The sequence below is a fragment of the Tetrahymena thermophila genome (genome assembly GCF_000189635.1).
Source record: "Tetrahymena thermophila SB210 genomic scaffold scf_8254378, whole genome shotgun sequence".
Lineage (NCBI taxonomy): Eukaryota > Ciliophora > Oligohymenophorea > Hymenostomatida > Tetrahymenidae > Tetrahymena > Tetrahymena thermophila.
The window spans coordinates 43,931-62,444 of record NW_002476162.1 but is presented as its reverse complement, the minus strand read 5'-3'; the positions used below and the strand labels follow the sequence as shown (position 1 = coordinate 62,444).

Genomic DNA, 18,514 nt, shown 5'->3' with positions numbered 1-18,514 from the left:
AAATTTGTAAATTTATGAATGAAATATCTATCTATGCTTAACATAGATTCAAAGATTTTTCTTTAGAAGTTCTTTGATAATTAAATCAGCTAATAAATAATATCTTTTATATTTTTTGTATATTTATAAAAAAATCTTCCTGATAATTAATAATTATTTATTTATTTTAACATACATTATTTATTTTATCAAAAACACATTAAAAAATAAAAAGTTAGTTTTACATAATAAATGGATAAACTTGCAACTGAAATTATTACTGCAGGATAGCACAACGTTACTTTCCATGTTGAAGGAAGAGAAGATGGTAAGGGATATTTGACATAACCTAATGGCGGATCTAAGCATGGTTTAGTATTAATTTAAGAATGGTGGGGCTTGAACCAATCATTATGCATCACTGCTGATAAATTCTCTGCTAAGGGATTCACTGTTATTGTGCCTGATGTATATAGAGGAAAATGTGCTAAAAACAGAGAAGTAATTTTTAATTGTCTGAATTCTCATTTTAATCAATAATTTTCTTTTTTTTAGGAAGCAGGACACTATTTCAGTGATTTGGATTGGACAGGTGCTGTAGCTGATATGAAAGGAGCTGCCTTACATCTTAAGGAGAAATTAGGATGTACTAAGGTTGGTATCCTTGGTTTCTGCTTAGGTGGTGCATTGACATTTGCTGCTTTATCTACTACTTAACAAGTTTTTAGTGCTGGTGCTCCCTTTTATGGTGTTCCTGATTTGACTAAATTCCCATTGAAGAACATCCACGTCCCAGTCCAAGCCCACTTTGGAGAGCTTGACACTTCAAAAGGATTTTCTGATCCCGAAACTGCTAGAAAAGTTGAAAAGGAAGCCCACGAATTAAAGCTTCAATTTGAACTCAAGTAATAGATTTTATAAAATTTTAAATATTTTAAAATAAATACATTTTTATTCAAAAAACAATATAGATTATGGAAGGACGGTGAACATGCTTTTATGAATTAGAATTCAGTACATTACAATGCTGATGTAGCTCATAAAGCTCTTGAAGAAGTTGCTGCCTTCTTCTAGAAGCATTTAAATTGAATAAAAAGCTTTAAAATAATAATTTATAAACTTTAAAGCTAGTTTATTTTAAGTAATAATATAGTTAAATGTATAGAAATATTTGTTATTTGAAAACTCTAAAAATTGTTATTAAAATAGATATTTTATGAATTATAATTAATGCTTTACTATATTTATATGATAAGTGATAATTATGCAAATAATTTATGACTAATTCTACTAATATTATTATTTTATATTGTTTTTGTAAAGAATTGATCAAATAAACCGCTTAAAATTATTGAAATATTTAATCAGAAATATCTTATATTATAAAATCAGAAATTGAAAAAAGCAGGAATTCTAATTAAATAAAGATATCCATAAATTGAACACAAAAAGAATAAATAATAAATGAACGAAGAAAATTTTAAAAAGATTTTAAGAAACTATTTTTAGGTGCATAATAAAATTTAGTATTTTAGTGATAATTTTAATGAAAAGTGTGATGAGATTTGGATAGGTAGCAGACAAAACAAAAGTTTTTAAACAAAATGCAAAAACACAAATAATTTTAATGAAAATTTAAAAAACTTAATATAAGATATTGATATCTCTGATATGTAAATTTGTATTATTTTTACAAATTTAAAAGTAAATACTCAAAATAAATTTTATTTAGACCATATTACTGCAGCGAATGCTTAACAGAGATAGAAAATTATTTTAAAAGCACAACCCACATAAAAATAATAAGATTCTTTAACTTAGATAGCAATATGCAAGCAAATATAATTGCTTTAGAAAAAATAATTTATCCTTAGTTAAATAGCCAATATTTTTAATACCTAAGTTTAAAAATAAAGTAAGAATATAAATTTAACTAACTTCTTTCTTAAAATTATTTTTTAAATAAAGGAAATTCGAAGGAGATTCAATGAAACAATTAAGTTTAATTTTAAATCAATCTAAATACCTATAGCATATTTCTTTATATTTAGAGTAATTAATTTATTTAAATGGTTATTATGAAATATATAAGTATTTATTTACATGAAAAGAAAAGCTTCGTAACCCCATTAGTTAGAAAATGGATTAAAAAATAACAAAAGTTTAAAGAGTTTATATTTAGATTTTGGTTAAATGAAACTAAATTCAGATTAAAACCTCATTTAATCAGCTATAAATGGTATATCATAAAATGATACTTTGCAAACTGCTTACTTAAATCTTTCGTAAAAACATATAAAAGGAGGATTATTTTAATGTAAAAAAATATTATTAGGGAATGTGATATTTAAAATGTAAATATAGGAAAAATTTTTTCCAAAACCTCTCAGCTGAAGACATTAATTCTAAATTTATTGTAAATATTAGAAAATAGTTTTGTTTTTATTTTCTAAAACGTATATTTAAAGCTCTGCAGAAACTAACTCAACTTCTTTGAAACTATTTGGGATGGGAATGAAATAAGGAAAAACAATAAAACACCTATTTATATTATTAGAAAAAATCTATATAAGAGTTGGTGAAGCTTAAGAATTCTCTAAAGGGCTTTAATGTTTATAGAATTTAAAGCACTTGGAGTTAACAATAAGGTATTTTATTTTTAATTCATTCATTTTTTATTTAATTAAATTTCATTCCATATTCTCTCATTAATAAGGATTGTTTTTCAAAAAAATAAAATAAATTATTGAGGTTATTTTTAAAAATTTTCTACAATTCATAAATTAAAATTAATAAAGTGTAGAAAAGAAAAATTACCAATTATATATTTTATATAAATAATTAAAAAATGAATTTCAAATAAAAATTAAAAGATAAAATAAAATGAGTGACGATAACGCATCAATAATTGCTTAGTCTCTATAGAAAATCTAAAATTTATAGAAAATCAAATTAAAATTAGGGTAATTTAATTTTAAATATCTTATTTATAGTGATAATTAATTAATTAATTTTTTAACAGACCTGAATTTTAAAATGAGCCTTCTCATATTATTTCTCTACTAAATAATAAATCAAAGATAAAAGAAATTTAGGTGAAGTTACCACTATTGTTGTATGATAATTATTTAATTTTTTAAATTTTTATGTATTATTAGCTTTTTACCAAATAAATAGTATTTAAGAATTTTGTTCTGAACTGAAATTTTCTTAAGATGAGTATTTAAGAGTATTATCTTTGAAAATTAGATGTAAAATTATCTTAAATGTTTTACTTTTAGTTTTAAAAATATGCTTTTATAAATATAAGAGAGTGAAAGCTTTTCAAAATTATTACCTTCACTTCTTTCTTCTAAGATCAACCTTTAAAAGCTTATCCTAAAAGGGTTTTATGAAAAATTTTAGTAAGGTGAGGAATTAGGATTTCAAATTAATAAATTATAATAGCTTGAGCATCTAGTGATAAAAACATATGTGATGCATTTAAATTGCTTCTAGCACATTAAATAATTACCTCATCTAAAATATTTAAAAATTGAAATTTCTAATATGTAATTAATTTTATTAAGTTGTTGCTTTTATTTTATTTTTTAATTTTTGAAAGATAAAATTCAGAAAAATACATTAAATATGTTGAGAAACTAGTGAATAACTGCCCACTATTAGATATAATTGACATAAAAATTTCAAAGTAAATATTTTTATTTAAAAAAATATTTTATTAAATAATACTTAATTAGTTATACAATAGCTTTAGAGCATTAGTTTTGTTAGATTACTTATGGAAAAATGTAAATACATTATTTAAAATCCAGATTATCATCATTATTTTCTATAAATAAAAATAGTTTTACGACAAATATATCTAACATTCTGTGTTATATTGATAATTTGGTGTCTAAATAAAAGAAATTATTGAAATTTGAATTCCCTGCTATGCTCTATAGATTGAATAATGAATAGTAAATATTTATATCTTTCTTTAAATTTGTATGTTTCCATAATAAATTATTACTTTTGAAAATTTTTTATTTTTTTTAACAAAAATTAAATTATTCTTATTTTAAAAAATAAAACTCAAACTTGTAGTTCTTTATTAATTTTACCATAAAAATATAATCAAATTAAATTATTTTAATTTTAAAATTATAAAAATATTGAAAAAAATCAAATAATTTAATACTTTAAGCTAAATTAAAAACTTTAAAAATTTAGCATTAATAATTTCTATTAAAATATTATAGAATAGTGAAGGTAATCTAAATAATCAAGAAAATAGTTGATTCAGATTCAAAAATTTGGTACTTTGATTTAAGTGAAATAGGTAAAAATAAATTTTTTGAGTAAAATATAATAATAATTTTAACATATTTCTTTAGATCGATTGCAAACTCTTTAAGGTTTGAAAGATATCTCTCAAGGGTTAAAGTATGAGTTTTATAAGATCATAGCTTTTAATAATGAAATAAGAGATTAATTGGTTTATAATCCATTTTTTATTTATTACGATTTATACACATGAGTAATGAATTTATAATTAATTATTTATTCTGCAAATTAAGATTGTTTTATGAAAATAGATGATAAACAAAAAATCTACTTTTTTTTGTTATGATTTTATTTAAATTAGTTTATTAATTGTGTGTATTGTATCTTGTTTATTTTTACTTTTTATTTAAAAAATATACTTTGATTCATTGTCAATACATTTATAGAAATACACAAAGTAAATTGAAAGTTAATTATTTCATAACATTTTTCAGTCGTAGATAAAACGAAAGCCAACATCATTTTCTGTATTTACAATTCTTAATTTTAATATATCTGTGGTCGATTCAAGCTTTTACTTTTCAGCAAGAAGCTAGTTTACTTACATTTTTAAAAAGTCTGTGTCATGTAAATCTTCAGTTCCTTGTTTTCTTAAATCATTACCTAACCTTTCTACTTCATGCATGACGAATTTAGAAATATCTCCGAATCCATCAAATTAAGAACTTTTTAGATGTGCTAAATCTGTTTTTAAATTATTCATATCTTTGCGGCTTTATTCTAAATCTTTTTGCACTCTATTCATAGTATCCTAATTAATAATATGATATAATTATAAAATAATTCAATTAAGCATATACTCAATTAAAATATTTACTTCAAGCTTTTACAAATGATCTTTGACTGGTAGCAACATAGCTTTACCAAAATTTTTAGATTGCTTCATTTCATAATCATCTGATTAATCATCATCGTTGCTTTCTTGATAGCTCCCGTTATTATTATTATTATTATTGCTCATTTTTTCAGTAATTGAGTTAAAATTATTTTTTTTTACGAATTATATTCAAAAATTAACAATTAAGTTATATAAAAGTGCTAATTTTAAGGTTTTAGAGTTGTTTTTTGCTTTATTGTGTTTGCTAATTCTATCTTTGAAAAGGAAATAACTTGTGATAAAAGTCAGTATTTTACTTTATTAATATATTGTGTATTAATATTATATATTTTTAGTTAATTATTTGCGTCCTTTTCTAACTAAGCTATAATAAACAAGCAAAAATAATCATAAATTTATGATTAAGAATTCACCTTTAATTCTTCCACTAAAGTTATTTAATAATTTTATTAATTTGCATAAAGGCAAATGAAATATGTTATATTTTTTATTATTGAAATTTCGATAGCTTTTTCTATTCAAAAGATATTTTTTTCATAATAATAATTATTTGTTTATTTGTTTAATAACATTTTTTTTGAATTAGATATGTTTGATTGAATAAAAATTAATTTTATTTGAATTTCAAAATTAGAATATTTTTAAGTTTGTTTTTAAAAATTTAAACATAGAATTTAAAAAAATATGGAACCAGACAGAATGAGGAGAACCAATCATATATTTCAGTAAAATATTTTAAATTTATGAAAAAGAAAATACAATTCAAATAAAATAGATGATTTTTGAAAGAATCAATTAAGGATTTTAAACGTAATTTAATAAGATTTATATTAAATATGCTGGACAAGCGATTTTAGTTTATATTAGTTCAATTTTTGAATGGAAGGAAACCTTTTTTGGTTATTTAATTGAATAGGAATCATAAAAATTGACATTTCAAATAAATAAGTGAAATTATTTGGATTTCTCCTAATGTTATTTATATATTTGTTAATAAATCAAATTTTGAAATCAAATAATCAAGAAAACTTTTAATTAAAAAGCAAGAAGAAAAGATTTAGCAATAAAAGTATTATTCTGAATAGCTAGCTATCAACCTTTCAATAAATATAACCAAGAGCATTCGGATATTATCTATAAATTTAAGAGAGTGCATTTATTAAAACAGATTATTGTAAAAGATTACCGACATTTTAGAATTTAAAGGGAATGAATATGCAAAATAACAAATAAAATCCCATTGAAGAGCAGCATAGTATTATTGGGGCTATTAAAATAAAAGATGGTTTATTTATAGGAGATGAATACGCTGCTTAAGTAATATATTTTAAATTTAGCTATATTGGCTATTTAGCTATTAAAATAAATATAAAAGAGCCAAGCACATCAATTTAATCTTTCGCGTTGTTAATAATATTATTTAAAAACAGGACTTAGAGTTTGTTATTACTAACAAAGTTACTCACATTATTAATTGTGCAGGGCAAAGCATAGGCAATATTTGGGAACAAATAGGCGTTATGTATTTAACGTTTCCTTGGACTTAAAGTGATTAATAAGTAATAAATATGTTTATTCTAAAATATCATAGTCGACTATTATTTTATTTGGTGCGAATATTTTATAAAATTTCAAAATAATCCTACCAAAATTTCAAAATTAATGACTTCATCGAGCAAAATTAATTATTATTTGAAGAGTTAATTAAAGCAAATATTAAATAAATGATTTAGATATTATTTGATGAATAAGATGAGATCTTGAATGAGATAGTAAAATTTATAGACGAAGCTGCCGAAGCAGGTGAATCTACTCTTGTGCATTCTGTCAAAGGATAGAGCCGCGCGTGCTGTGTGTTGGCATCCTACTTTATGAAAAAGTAATTAAAAAAAATAATATCTCTTTTTTCTATCAAAGTTTAGCTCCGCTTTTATTATAAATTGCCTGTATAAACCAATTAAAAATCATACAATTTCAATTAAAATCACTAATTTTTTGAATGAAATAATTTGATTTATTTTAAATTTGATTTGACAGCAACTACTTCTATTTCTGCTACTTTTTGAAATTTTAAAGCGTTTGTTTGTGTATTTATTAGATTTCAATACATTCATTATTTGCTTGTGTTGCAAATTTGATTTCAAATTTAAAAATGATACACAAGCTTTTGCAATAAAAAATTAATGTGATTGTTAATTTAAAAATAATATTAATAAAATAGATATAATTGGGCTTTGTTAAAAACACTTGAATTTTTAAATTCCAGAAGACCTGATTTAGAAATTAGATCAAGCTTTTTTTAATAACTCACCAATTTATCAAAAAAACTCTAAATTACAGGAGCAGGAGCTATGATTCAAGATTGGAATGAAATATCCTATTTTCCAAATGGAATCGTAAATGTTGAGGAGTTAATAATCAGAAATACCTTTTTGAATTCAAGAAATGCACCAGTTGCTGATATCTTTTCAGATGAATAAATATAATTGTAAATGATGAGAAAAGAAAAAAAAGATAAGCTTACTTGGAATGATATTCATCATAATCGTGATTTGCATGTAGCAGTCTTTCCTAATCCTGATACATTCAATCCTATTTAGCATTATAGATAATCATCTTTAAGTAAGAAACCCATTAAATCCTGTCTAAAGGTATAAAATATAATTTCTTTAACAATAATTTAAGAATTACTACTTCATGCTCCTTCTAATTCTATTATTCCTGCATTCTTTAATTTTGTCTTTAAGATTATTTAAAATTTATTTTAAAAAGGGATCTAATAAACACAGTAGAGTGGGAAGTGAAGGAGCTATGCTATAGCAAAACTAATAACAATAGAAAAATGGAATGACTAGATCTATGAGTGGTAAACAAATAGGAGTTTTTGGACCATAGCTCAAGTATAACAAAAGTGTCAAAACACTTGTAGAGGATGCTTCTTAATTAGGAAATCAGCCATCATTCTTACTTAACTCTAGCTAATAAAAGACAGAAATTTCCAGTTGTAATAATATAAGCAACAGTAACTTCTATTCAAATAATAATCTTAGTATTAATAACATAAATTAAATTCAAAATGCTTAAAATTAATAAATTAATGGAACTAGTAATTCCTTACTATAAAACAAGAATAATAGCAATTACAGTTAACAACTATCTTCTTAGTCTATTTAATAATACTCTTCAAATACTAATTAGCAATCAAGCTTTCAACAGCATTAACCTCTTCTCTCTTAGCAAATAAGACACCTCTAATAGTAAATTCCTATTAATAATTAGAATCAGCAAATAAATTCTAATAGTTTAAATAACAAATCTGGAGCCTTATCAGGATCTACAGGAATACTTGCTTAGTAATATTAGTAATAATAATAGTAATTAAATTAACTAAATTCCCAATAGTATAGTAATATTAGTGGGAGTCAGCTTTAAACTTTGAATATTGGTAATAATTTTAGTAAGGCTAATAACTCTAATACTTCTGGAGTTAATGATAACAATACATCAGTGTAATTTAATTTAAATAATAATGAGAATAAATAAAACCTAAATATTCCAAATCCTATTACAAGCAGCGCTTAGCAAATAAAGACTTAGGGTGAAATTTTACTAAGGGCTCTTAACAGTGCAAATACTTCTTCCAAAAATTCAACTACCTTTTAAAATTCCCTAACATTAAACTCAGGTAATAACAGTGGAAGCAAAAGTATTAGTTCATCAGCAATAACCTCACCATATAATTAAAAAAGCATTACAAATGCTTTGAGCAGCACTTTAAATGATAAAAAAATAGCTTAGACTTCCAATAGCGCTGGTAATGGATCAAGCAGTGGGAATAAAAGTAATAAAATGATGCCACCTCAAAGTGCTTAAATGCAAGAGAAAAAATAAAATTTAATCTCAAAGATACTTGAACAGCAATAACCTCATTCTTCATCTTCTTCAAATACAAATTCTACTACAAATTTGATTAGAAGCAACAGTTTAAGGGCTTTTGATAATGAAAAAGATTCTGTGGGAAATAAAAACAATCTTTCAGCAAAAAACTCTATCTAAACTTATTTAAATCCATAAGGTAATAATAACACAAAACAAAGCAATACAACTCTCAATAATAACAATAGTTCTAATATGAGTTTGCTTTAAAAAAATAACACAAGTTTTGGTAGCTAGCTAGGTACTGATCCCCAAACTAATAAAAGCTCTTCCTAGAACCTTTAAATCTAAAGTGGTTACAGAAGCAATAGCTTACCAAAAAAACTTGATGAAGAAAGAAGCCCCTAGAGTAATAAACTGAATTACTAACTACAAGCAAATAATAGACCATCATCAGTTTCTAATAAAGAAAAATAAGAAAGTCTTCTTCAGCAATAAAAAAATTAATTTAGCTATTTAAATAATGAGGTAACTAAAATTGATAATAAAAAAACCATTTTTCTAAACTATTTTATTTTATTTTATAATTATAGATGAAGAATTCCTAGATATAGTAGGGTAATAATTTACTTGAGAAACCTCTTCTCTAAAATAATTATGTAAGAACTCAATCAGCCCATAACAGTGATACTTAAAGTAACAGCAACAGCAATCTCAAAAATACAGACAACCTTTACTTAAGTTCTCAATCATAAGCAAAATAAGCTATTGGAAATCTTTTATAGACTAATAAAAGCCCAGTAAGTAACAACAACAATAATACAAAAGGATACATAAAGAATGAAAGACCAGTAAATTAAATTTATATTTTACCCTTTTTTAAATTGTTTTTTTGATAAAGCCTCTAAAACCAAGAGAGTAAAATTCACTAACAAGCACAACTAACAACACAAATAGTACGATTAATACTTCACTGAGCAAATCATTTTAGTAGTCCAATCTTACTAAATACAGCATTAATAGTAATGTTTAATCTTAATAAACTTCCACATCTGACTCAAATAGATTCTCTAGTAACACCTACAACTAATTTTCTACATCAATAAACTAGTCTAACCTATCAAGCTAAGATCTCTAGTAGGCTCCTTCTTCCTCTTCACTTACTCAAACTATTTCTAACAAAATAACTTCAGGATCTTCTGGATTGAACTCTGAAACCTTAAATGGAAATGATAAATATAGCAATATCATACCTTCATCAAATAAATCTCCTATAAATTCAAGTAACCAATTAAGACTATTTTAGCCAATTGATATATCTTTACTTATTTTTTAATAGGTCAAACGATGAAGACATCATTGATCAGCAAGCCTCCTCAATCAAAGCCTTAGTAATCTTTTGATAAGAGTTTAAAAGAGTAAAAAATTAAAAATAAATTAATTTTAATTTTAAATAATTATTTTAAAAGGAATTATAACATTTAGCCCTACACAGTCTACTAACCTATGACAAATAACTTTATGGAAACATAGAAGCTAAAAGAGAGTCTTACAATTGGAACTTCTAATGTACTCTCTAAGCAGAGTATTGGCAAGCAGACACCTTAATATAGATCATTTTCTCCTGATATTTAAAGTAATTTCAAAATAGATTTCTTTTTTTCATTAATAACAAAATAATAAAATTTTTAAAAAGGTCTTCAAAATAAACTTGATAAACAAAAATAATTGGGAACAAGTAAAAATCGTATTCGTAGTAACTCTCCTGGTTAAGCTCTGACTTTAAATTAAAACTACACTAACACTGGAAGTAGCTTATCATATAATCAAATTTAGCCTAGCTAAAATGTTTTTGTAGATTAAAAAATAGACTACTTAAAGCAATCATCAAACATAAATGCAATCAGCTCAGAATCTGATAATATATTCACAGTGAGCAGCGGTTTACTTAACTCTAATATTTAATCAAATAAACCTCGCTGGAAATTTTGAATGGGAATTTTTATGCCTAAACTTTTTTACTTATTTTTAGAAAATGAAAATGAAAATATATTTATTATTAAAAACAAAATGCTAAAAGCTAAAATAAAAATAAACTAAATGGTAAAATAAAACATAGGTATTATATTTCCTACAATTAAAGTGATTAAGTAAAATAGGGCTATTTTATTCTTAAAATCAGTACTTATCAGCTTAAACTATTTAATCTTATAAAAATATGACCTAAATTAAAATTTTCCATAATAGCAAGCTATCGCCTATCACCAATAAATAATAAACTTTTAAATTAATAATAACCAAAAATACACCTAAAAATAAATAGCTAATAAATACTTATTATATATAATAATTAATGATAAATATAATTAAAATTATAATCAGAAGATTAAATAAAAAACCACTTCAAAAAAAAACATATTTATCACTCACTTTAAACTATAATTTAAATAAAATTTCCTTAAATATTCATTCATTTTTGTTTATATTTTCATCAAATAAATGTATATTATTAAAAGAATATTATTTTTGCATTCATCTCAATTTATTCTTTCCTAATTTAATTTTTTAAATATTTTTTTTACTGTAATTGCTTATTTGTAAATATTTAGTAAATTAAATTTTATCAAAATTATAATAAAATTTCTTTATTTTCAACGTATTTTAAATATAATTTTTCATGTCATAAAACTTACTTAGATTCCAATAAAATTTTAATTCTACTTAATAGCTTTAAACCTTTTTAAATAGTTTACATTAGGCGCCTGAGAAATAATACCGCGCCAAATTTAAATATGTTCCAATCAAATTAGTGAATAATTAATAAACCTCTATTTAATTTGTTAGCAGTTTACGGGATGTTAAGTATTTTATTTTTTTAGTCAAAAGATATATGATAAAAACAAATTTAATTAATATTTTACAAAGTAGAAACTAGTGAATAGCAAAATGGAAGAATTTGAAAAAATATTAGAAGAAATTGATTCTGCTAATTTAAGCCAAAATGCAGTTTAATAATTGAAATAGTTAATTATTAGCAATGGAATATTAGATGATGAGTAATTAATGGAAAAGTGGCTCTTTTAATTGGAGGCAATCATTTACAATAGCAAGTAAAAGTTTCTTGAAGCTTAACTGATGGATTTTAAGAAGAATGTGCTTAATTAGGACATCAAAAAACCTCAAAATGACAATTTTAAAAAAATAAAGGAATCTGAAGTTTAAAAAAATATAGACATTATTAAAGGTGATGCAGATTTATTTACTAAAGCTTCTTCAGCCAAAAAACAGACATCTACTTAATAAGCAAATAATGCAGCAATTGATTGCGAAGAATAATTGCGTTAGTAGTTAGGAAAGGAATCAATGCTAGACCCAAAACGTTTTTCATATAATAGTAACCTTCCCTAGGTAAACTTCGAAAAAAATTAGCATTAGAATTCCAACAATATGACTATTGTCGATTTATTTGAATAATACGATCCTAATAAAATTCCTAACTACTTAACAAATAATATTGATAAAATTCGCAAACATCTCGAATAAAGGATCCTAACTTTCAAAATACAAAATTACAGTTAATTTATAGTTAACGGTGAATAGTTAATAAATGATGTCAGCTCTTACTCTAAGACAGAAGAAGTAAAAATGGTTGGCAGATTGATATCGACAGAAAATGGTTTTTTGAATACAACAAATTTAAGGATAGAACTTAATAGAAATCAATATTTCGATCTCGTCTTTGAAAACGATTTTGATTTTGGTAACAATGTTCTTTTTCCTAATTAGATAGTGATGGTTAAAGGTATCATAAATGAAAAAGAAGAATTAGTAGTAAGTGAGTTAATCACAGATCACATTAAGGAAATAACTGATGAAGAACATCCAAAAATTGATAATTTGAACTAAGATGAAAGTTAGCTTATCATGGTAGCTGCAGGTCCTTTTTCTACTGTTATGTCTACTTAATATACATCATTTGATAACATTCTTCATGTTGCAAAGACTAAGAAAGTAAGCACTCTTATCCTTCTTGGACCATTTTTAGATATAAAGAATGAAATTTTAAAAGATGGCAGTATTATAATAAATAGCAAAGAATATACTTTTGAGTAATTGTAAAATTCCTTGTTTGAAAAAGCTGTAAAGGAATTAGAAGGAAAAACTTAAATAATCATTGTCCCTTCTACTCGCGATATTCTTTCCACTGACTCTATTCCTTAAATGAGTCTTGAAATTAAAGTTTCTGAACATAAGAATTCTATTCACTCTTACTCTAATCCAGCTTATATTGATATTGATAAATTAAGAGTTTACATTGCTAACTCAGATGTCGGTATGATCACTCTTTAAAATAGTTTGTTAGATAAAAAGATTCCCTACATGCAGCAATCACGTCTTACTTTTAAAGCACTTATGAATTAATAAAATTTGTACTCCATATATCCTATGAGAAATCCACAAGATTCATAATAAATATTAGAAACTGTAAAACTTCCTAATATAAATGATTTTGACATCCCTTTTGACTACTAGCTAGAATAATATCCTCATATAATTATCTCTCCTTCATCTCTACCAAAATTTGCAACTAAAATCTATAATACCGTCGTCATAAATCCTAATTATGTTATACGTGATGGCTCATAAGCAGGAAATTTTGCTATAATTACTTTATTCAAAGATTCTGACATTCCTATTCACGAAAGAACTCGTGTAGATTTATATTGTTTGTGAAAAGAGTATTTATAAATATTCATCAATTAACAATACATATTTATTTATATTTGTGCAATTTTAAAAAGATATTTTGATTTCGACTGCAAAAAAATAAATCTTTATCAACAAATTTTACTATTTCTTCTTTTTTTGAATAATTAAAAGAAGGAAATAAAAAAAGACTAAATTGAGACAGATTGCGTCTGTAAATTAATATTTTCTGATAACAAAAAAGATATCTTATTCTTGAAAAGAATATTTATCTATTATTATTATTATTATTCTTATAATTGTAAATTTGTTTTGAATCAAGATACTACTTTAAAATAGAAGTAAGTAGAAAACCATATTAAGCAAACAACTAATTTTAAGAAATCTCTAAAATACAAACAAAAAATATAAAGAAATAGTATATTTAGTAATAATTAATAATTAAAGATTAGAATTTTTAAAATTTTCAAAATATGCTGCAATTACATTTTTCTTAGCAGTAACTCTTTTGTTTACTATCTTTATTATCAACTGAATTTTTATGACTTTTTGATACTCCAGTTTGAGTCATGAAATGTGTCCCATAAGGACTGTTTACGGTTAGTGATTTACTTAATATATTAGATTTACTTAGAGATAGCTTGGCTTCATTACATATATTTTCTTTGAGCTTTTTGAACATATCTTGAACAGCATTTTAATTTTTTTAGGGTAATTTCCAATATTCTTGTTTATTTTATGTATAAAATTCTTCTATTTCTTTTTTTTTAACAACTTTTTCATTTTTTGGTAAATCATTTTTATTTCCAATCACAATTATCTTTTTATGTATTGATTTACCATGAATTTGTTAAATCTTTTGATATATATCTTGCATCTTGAGGAAAGACTATCGATCGTCTACAGCAAACACTAGCAAAAATCCAATACTCTTAATTATTATTTAATCGCAATCAAAGCAACCAGGAAAATCCATCAAGTTAAATTCTATTTCTTCTTCATTTTTTTCTATTTTTATTTATTTTTAGTTGATAATGCCTTATTCTAAAGGTTCATTAGTAGCATGTCCTAGTATTTGATTAAAAATACTTGTCTTCCCTACAAAAGATCCACCTAAAATTGCGATCTAGGGTAAGTCATAATGCTAATCAATAGACTAATTATTTAAATGAGAATCATCAAATGTATTATCTTTATAAGAATCAACCATTTCTTACAATAGAAAAATGTATTTAATTATATATTTGCTTCTCCTAAATTTAAAGGAATTACTAATTTTTACTATTAAAAATAATAATAATTTATTTTAATAGTAATTTTAAGAATCCAAGTAAAATTAAATTGATAATAAAATAAATATCTAATCAACAAAAGGTGAAAGAAATGTTAATTCCTAAATCTTATACTGTCTAAAATAATGAAGCTTTATATAAATATTATTATTTCCAAAAAATGTAAAGCTAATTTGGCTTAACTTTATGATTAGATTTCTAATTTAATAGGATCAAAAAATATATCTTTACTCAAAATCCTAATTGACTTCAAGCTAAATATATCTGTTAAATTTGCAAAATTAGAGAAGTTACTATATATTTTTATCACAAACATTTTTTTAGCAAAATCATGATAGATATTTGTATCATACTTTGAAATTTTATGTATATTTAATTAATTTTTAGTAAAATTAACTAAAAAATTGTCAGTAAATAAAAACAATTACATTTAAAAAATATGTTCCTTTAATTGATTAAAAATAATTATTCCAACTAAAAATAATTTAAAGAAAATCACTAATATAAAAACCTTAATATTTCTTACAAAATTTTTTAAATAAAATATTATTTTTAAAATTTTTTAAATGAATATAAATACCATAAAATTTCTAGCTGAATACTGTAATAATAATAATTTTTGAGGAAAGGCTTTTCTAAATAATAAAATTTTCAAATTTCTAAAAAGTATTTATTTTTCTAAAAATCAATCAAAATCTACAGTAAATAAAATAAGATAGAAAATTAATGCAATGTACACAAAAAAAATTAAGAAAAAACTAAAATATTTTATTTTATTTGTTAAATTTGATTAAATTATTCACTTAACCAAAAATCAAAGCTTTATTAACGATTAAAAAATAATGTAGTTTTTTCAAGGTTTGTTTATTTTCAGCCAATAAATAAATAAGTAAGTAAGTAGGCAAACAAGTAACTCAATCAGTCCCATACATGAACATTCTTATCAAAGCCTACACTCCATATGCTTTAATCAGGAAGAATGCAGAAGTTATTTACAGCACCTTGATGTCCTTCTAATGTATGCACACAACTTTTTATGTTCACATCCCAAAATTTAAGAGTTCCATCTGTAGAACTACTTAAAATAACTCTTTCAGAATATAAGTTAAGTTTAGTAATAAAAGAGGTGTGCCCATCAAGCTTAGCTATATTTTATCCTGTATGAATATTCCAAAGCATTATAGACTTATCAAGAGAACCTGAAACTAAAGTGGAATCATCAGGTAGCATTACTAAGGTTTAAACATAATCTTTGTGTCCTACTAAATTTCTAACTTAAACAGCCTAATTATTTTTTTTATTTAATTTCCAAACTTTTATTGTCTTATCACTTGAACCTGAAATCAAGCATCTTTAATCTGCAAATTCAGGGTATCTTTTAGGAAGTATAATTTTAAAGGGCTGGCAAAGGCATAAAATGTCTCCTGTATGACCTGAAATAGTCTTTAAAGCTTCACCAGATTATAAATCCCATATTTTTATTGTGTAATCAGCACTACCAGAAGCAAGAATTTAGCCGCTTAGGTATAAAAGGGATATTACACCACTCAAATGCCCTTTCAAAGTTTTAACTAAGCATTAAGAGCTATAATCTTATTGAATAACATTAGGGGTGTTTGTAGGACTCGAAATAGATTAATTCATATTGATTAAACTTTAGGAAGTATTCCAGATTTTTATTAATTTATCATAGCTTGCACTAACTAAAAATCCATTAGGTAAAGAGATCAAATCACGAACTCCTTAAGTGTGACCCCTTAAACAAAGTAAGCACTCCATAGTTTCTAAATTCCACAAACGAATGGTATTATCTTCTCCACCAGTTGCAACTTTATTAGGTCCATAAGTGCATATTGAGTTAATTTACCTTGTGTGGCCACTCACAAAATCAGCACTACAAACAATTTTCCTGATATCAGATATTTTTACTGTTTATAGTGCATTTTCTTGCATTTAAATTATAGTTTGGTTCATTAAAACAGATTGATTTAAAACAGATTCATTCAGCATGAATTGTTGAGTTTGGTCTTTTCCCGTTATGTGAGACACATTCATTGGCGAACCTTCTCCCAAGCCCAGGTCATTTACTTGTGTATTAAATGTTAAAACTATGTTTGCTAGAGTATTTCCTACCTTTTCTTCTAATTGCTTAATTGAAGTCTCGATTTCAGAAAGTTAATCTTCAGAAACATAAATGAACTATTTTTCAAGCGATTAAACACTTGTAAACTACTTTTTAACTTCATTTTATAATTCCATTCTGTTCTTTTCATCCTATTTAGTTAGAGTTTTCAAAAAAAAATATGTCTTAATTGTAAAATATTTATATTTCATATAAAATTAAACGCTATTTTTACCTCTATCAATGCAATAACGAGATCCTTTAAACCTAAAGAAGAAGTTAAATCGAATTAAGTTAAAAGCTCTTCAAAGGATTTATAGTTGCCAAGAAGAGAAGCTGTAAAGCTTTGATTAATTGTTTAAATGAGTTGATTTGATTAATACATATATTAGTTTTCTTTCTAAACAAACTCATTTTCAACTATCTTTCTTAAATTTTTAAAAGCATTGTTTACTCTTTCTTGCAATAAATTTACATATTCGCTAAACTTTTAAAGTTCATTTTAGATAATTGATTGGTATTCTACTTCTCTTCTTTTCTTTTAAGACAAATATTTATTTATTTCAGGATATGAATGTATTCCCTTTGTATCTAAAATCTATTTTTAAGATAGTAGGAACTCTTCAATATCAATTAAATCAGATTATTTGCATGGTAACTGTCCCTTTAAAATACAGTTAGAGCAAAATAATCTTTCAGAGCTTTCATTAGATAAACAAAAAAATTCTAGCTTTTTCTAAGGATGCTTATAGCAATACGCTTCTATGTTAAAGTTAAATGGTTTTAAATCAATCATGTTTGTATCTCCTAAATGTATTTCTATCTATGTATTACTTTTATGCCTTTTTAGTTAAATTACTTGAAAATAATCTATCTTTTTATTTAATAAAAAATTTAAACACTATTCTAATAAGCTAATAATTATTTAAAATAAATAATAAAAACGATTTCTTACCAATTATCTATCTGTTTAGCCTTAATAAAAATTATTAATATAAATAAATTTTATGTATCCTTAAACGAAATAAAACAAGTTTTCATTTTTCAAATTTATAAATAAACTAGAATAAATTTAGAATAAAGAAATTACTTTATAATTTTATCAAAGTGCGACATCTAAATTATTTTTTATTATTTTTCTGAAATAAATTAATAAAATAATAAATTTAAATTATTTTATGTCTTTATATTTATCATAATAACATTTATTATTGGTTCTACTTTTTACATTTTTTACAATTAAGTATTTCGTTAGCTCAAAACGTATTTATTTTTTTCAGTATCATTTTATTGTAATAAGAACTAAAAATAAAAGCTTTACATTATTTGATAATTTTTTAAATTTTATGAATATTATTTAAAATAATAATA

At 23.7% G+C, this 18,514-nt stretch overlaps 7 protein-coding genes across 7 annotated transcripts; 4 read left to right on the top strand and 3 right to left on the bottom strand. All coding sequences in view use genetic code 6, as the record gives it.

The window, feature by feature from the left end:
- Window positions 1–231: 231 nt before the first annotated feature.
- On the top strand, window positions 232–1,068 carry TTHERM_00614859 (dienelactone hydrolase family protein; the record flags this gene model as incomplete). The annotated part of the gene is made up of 3 exons (XM_001470971.2): window positions 232–480; window positions 535–884; window positions 951–1,068. The coding sequence occupies 3 exons, from the start codon at window positions 232–234 to the stop codon at window positions 1,066–1,068; spliced, it is 717 nt and encodes a 238-aa protein (XP_001471021.1).
- Window positions 1,069–1,361: 293 nt separating this feature from the next.
- Window positions 1,362–4,631, top strand: TTHERM_00614850 (hypothetical protein). Its single transcript, XM_001024654.2, has 15 exons — window positions 1,362–1,652; window positions 1,712–1,894; window positions 1,948–2,031; window positions 2,091–2,264; window positions 2,315–2,395; window positions 2,448–2,627; window positions 2,853–2,942; window positions 3,002–3,094; window positions 3,157–3,230; window positions 3,290–3,530; window positions 3,584–3,670; window positions 3,720–3,770; window positions 3,828–3,941; window positions 4,224–4,303; window positions 4,359–4,631. Exons 1-15 carry the CDS (start codon window positions 1,444–1,446, stop codon window positions 4,499–4,501), a joined length of 1,884 nt encoding a protein of 627 aa, XP_001024654.2. The 5' UTR covers window positions 1,362–1,443; the 3' UTR covers window positions 4,502–4,631.
- Window positions 4,632–4,738: 107 nt separating this feature from the next.
- Window positions 4,739–5,269, bottom strand: TTHERM_00614840 (hypothetical protein; the record flags this gene model as incomplete). The annotated part of the gene is made up of 2 exons (XM_001024653.1): window positions 4,739–5,059; window positions 5,126–5,269. The coding sequence occupies 2 exons, from the start codon at window positions 5,267–5,269 to the stop codon at window positions 4,739–4,741; spliced, it is 465 nt and encodes a 154-aa protein (XP_001024653.1).
- A 915-nt stretch (window positions 5,270–6,184) lies between these two features.
- Window positions 6,185–11,014, top strand: TTHERM_00614830 (dual specificity phosphatase domain protein; the record flags this gene model as incomplete). The annotated part of the gene is made up of 9 exons (XM_001024652.2): window positions 6,185–6,463; window positions 6,577–6,705; window positions 6,880–7,025; window positions 7,368–7,797; window positions 7,919–9,550; window positions 9,616–9,873; window positions 9,924–10,305; window positions 10,362–10,440; window positions 10,492–11,014. Exons 1-9 carry the CDS (start codon window positions 6,356–6,358, stop codon window positions 11,012–11,014), a joined length of 3,687 nt encoding a protein of 1,228 aa, XP_001024652.2. The 5' UTR covers window positions 6,185–6,355.
- A 954-nt stretch (window positions 11,015–11,968) lies between these two features.
- Window positions 11,969–13,756, top strand: TTHERM_00614820 (DNA polymerase epsilon subunit B; the record flags this gene model as incomplete). Its single annotated transcript, XM_001024651.1, has 1 exon — window positions 11,969–13,756. The coding sequence occupies one exon, from the start codon at window positions 11,969–11,971 to the stop codon at window positions 13,754–13,756; it is 1,788 nt and encodes a 595-aa protein (XP_001024651.1).
- A 439-nt stretch (window positions 13,757–14,195) lies between these two features.
- Window positions 14,196–14,939, bottom strand: TTHERM_00614810 (small GTP-binding domain protein; the record flags this gene model as incomplete). The annotated part of the gene is made up of 1 exon (XM_001024650.3): window positions 14,196–14,939. One exon carries the CDS (start codon window positions 14,937–14,939, stop codon window positions 14,196–14,198), a length of 744 nt encoding a protein of 247 aa, XP_001024650.1.
- A 1,000-nt stretch (window positions 14,940–15,939) lies between these two features.
- On the bottom strand, window positions 15,940–17,939 carry TTHERM_00614800 (WD domain, G-beta repeat protein; the record flags this gene model as incomplete). Its single annotated transcript, XM_001024649.3, has 2 exons — window positions 15,940–17,295; window positions 17,379–17,939. 2 exons carry the CDS (start codon window positions 17,937–17,939, stop codon window positions 15,940–15,942), a joined length of 1,917 nt encoding a protein of 638 aa, XP_001024649.1.
- Between the last annotated feature and the right edge of the window lie 575 nt (window positions 17,940–18,514).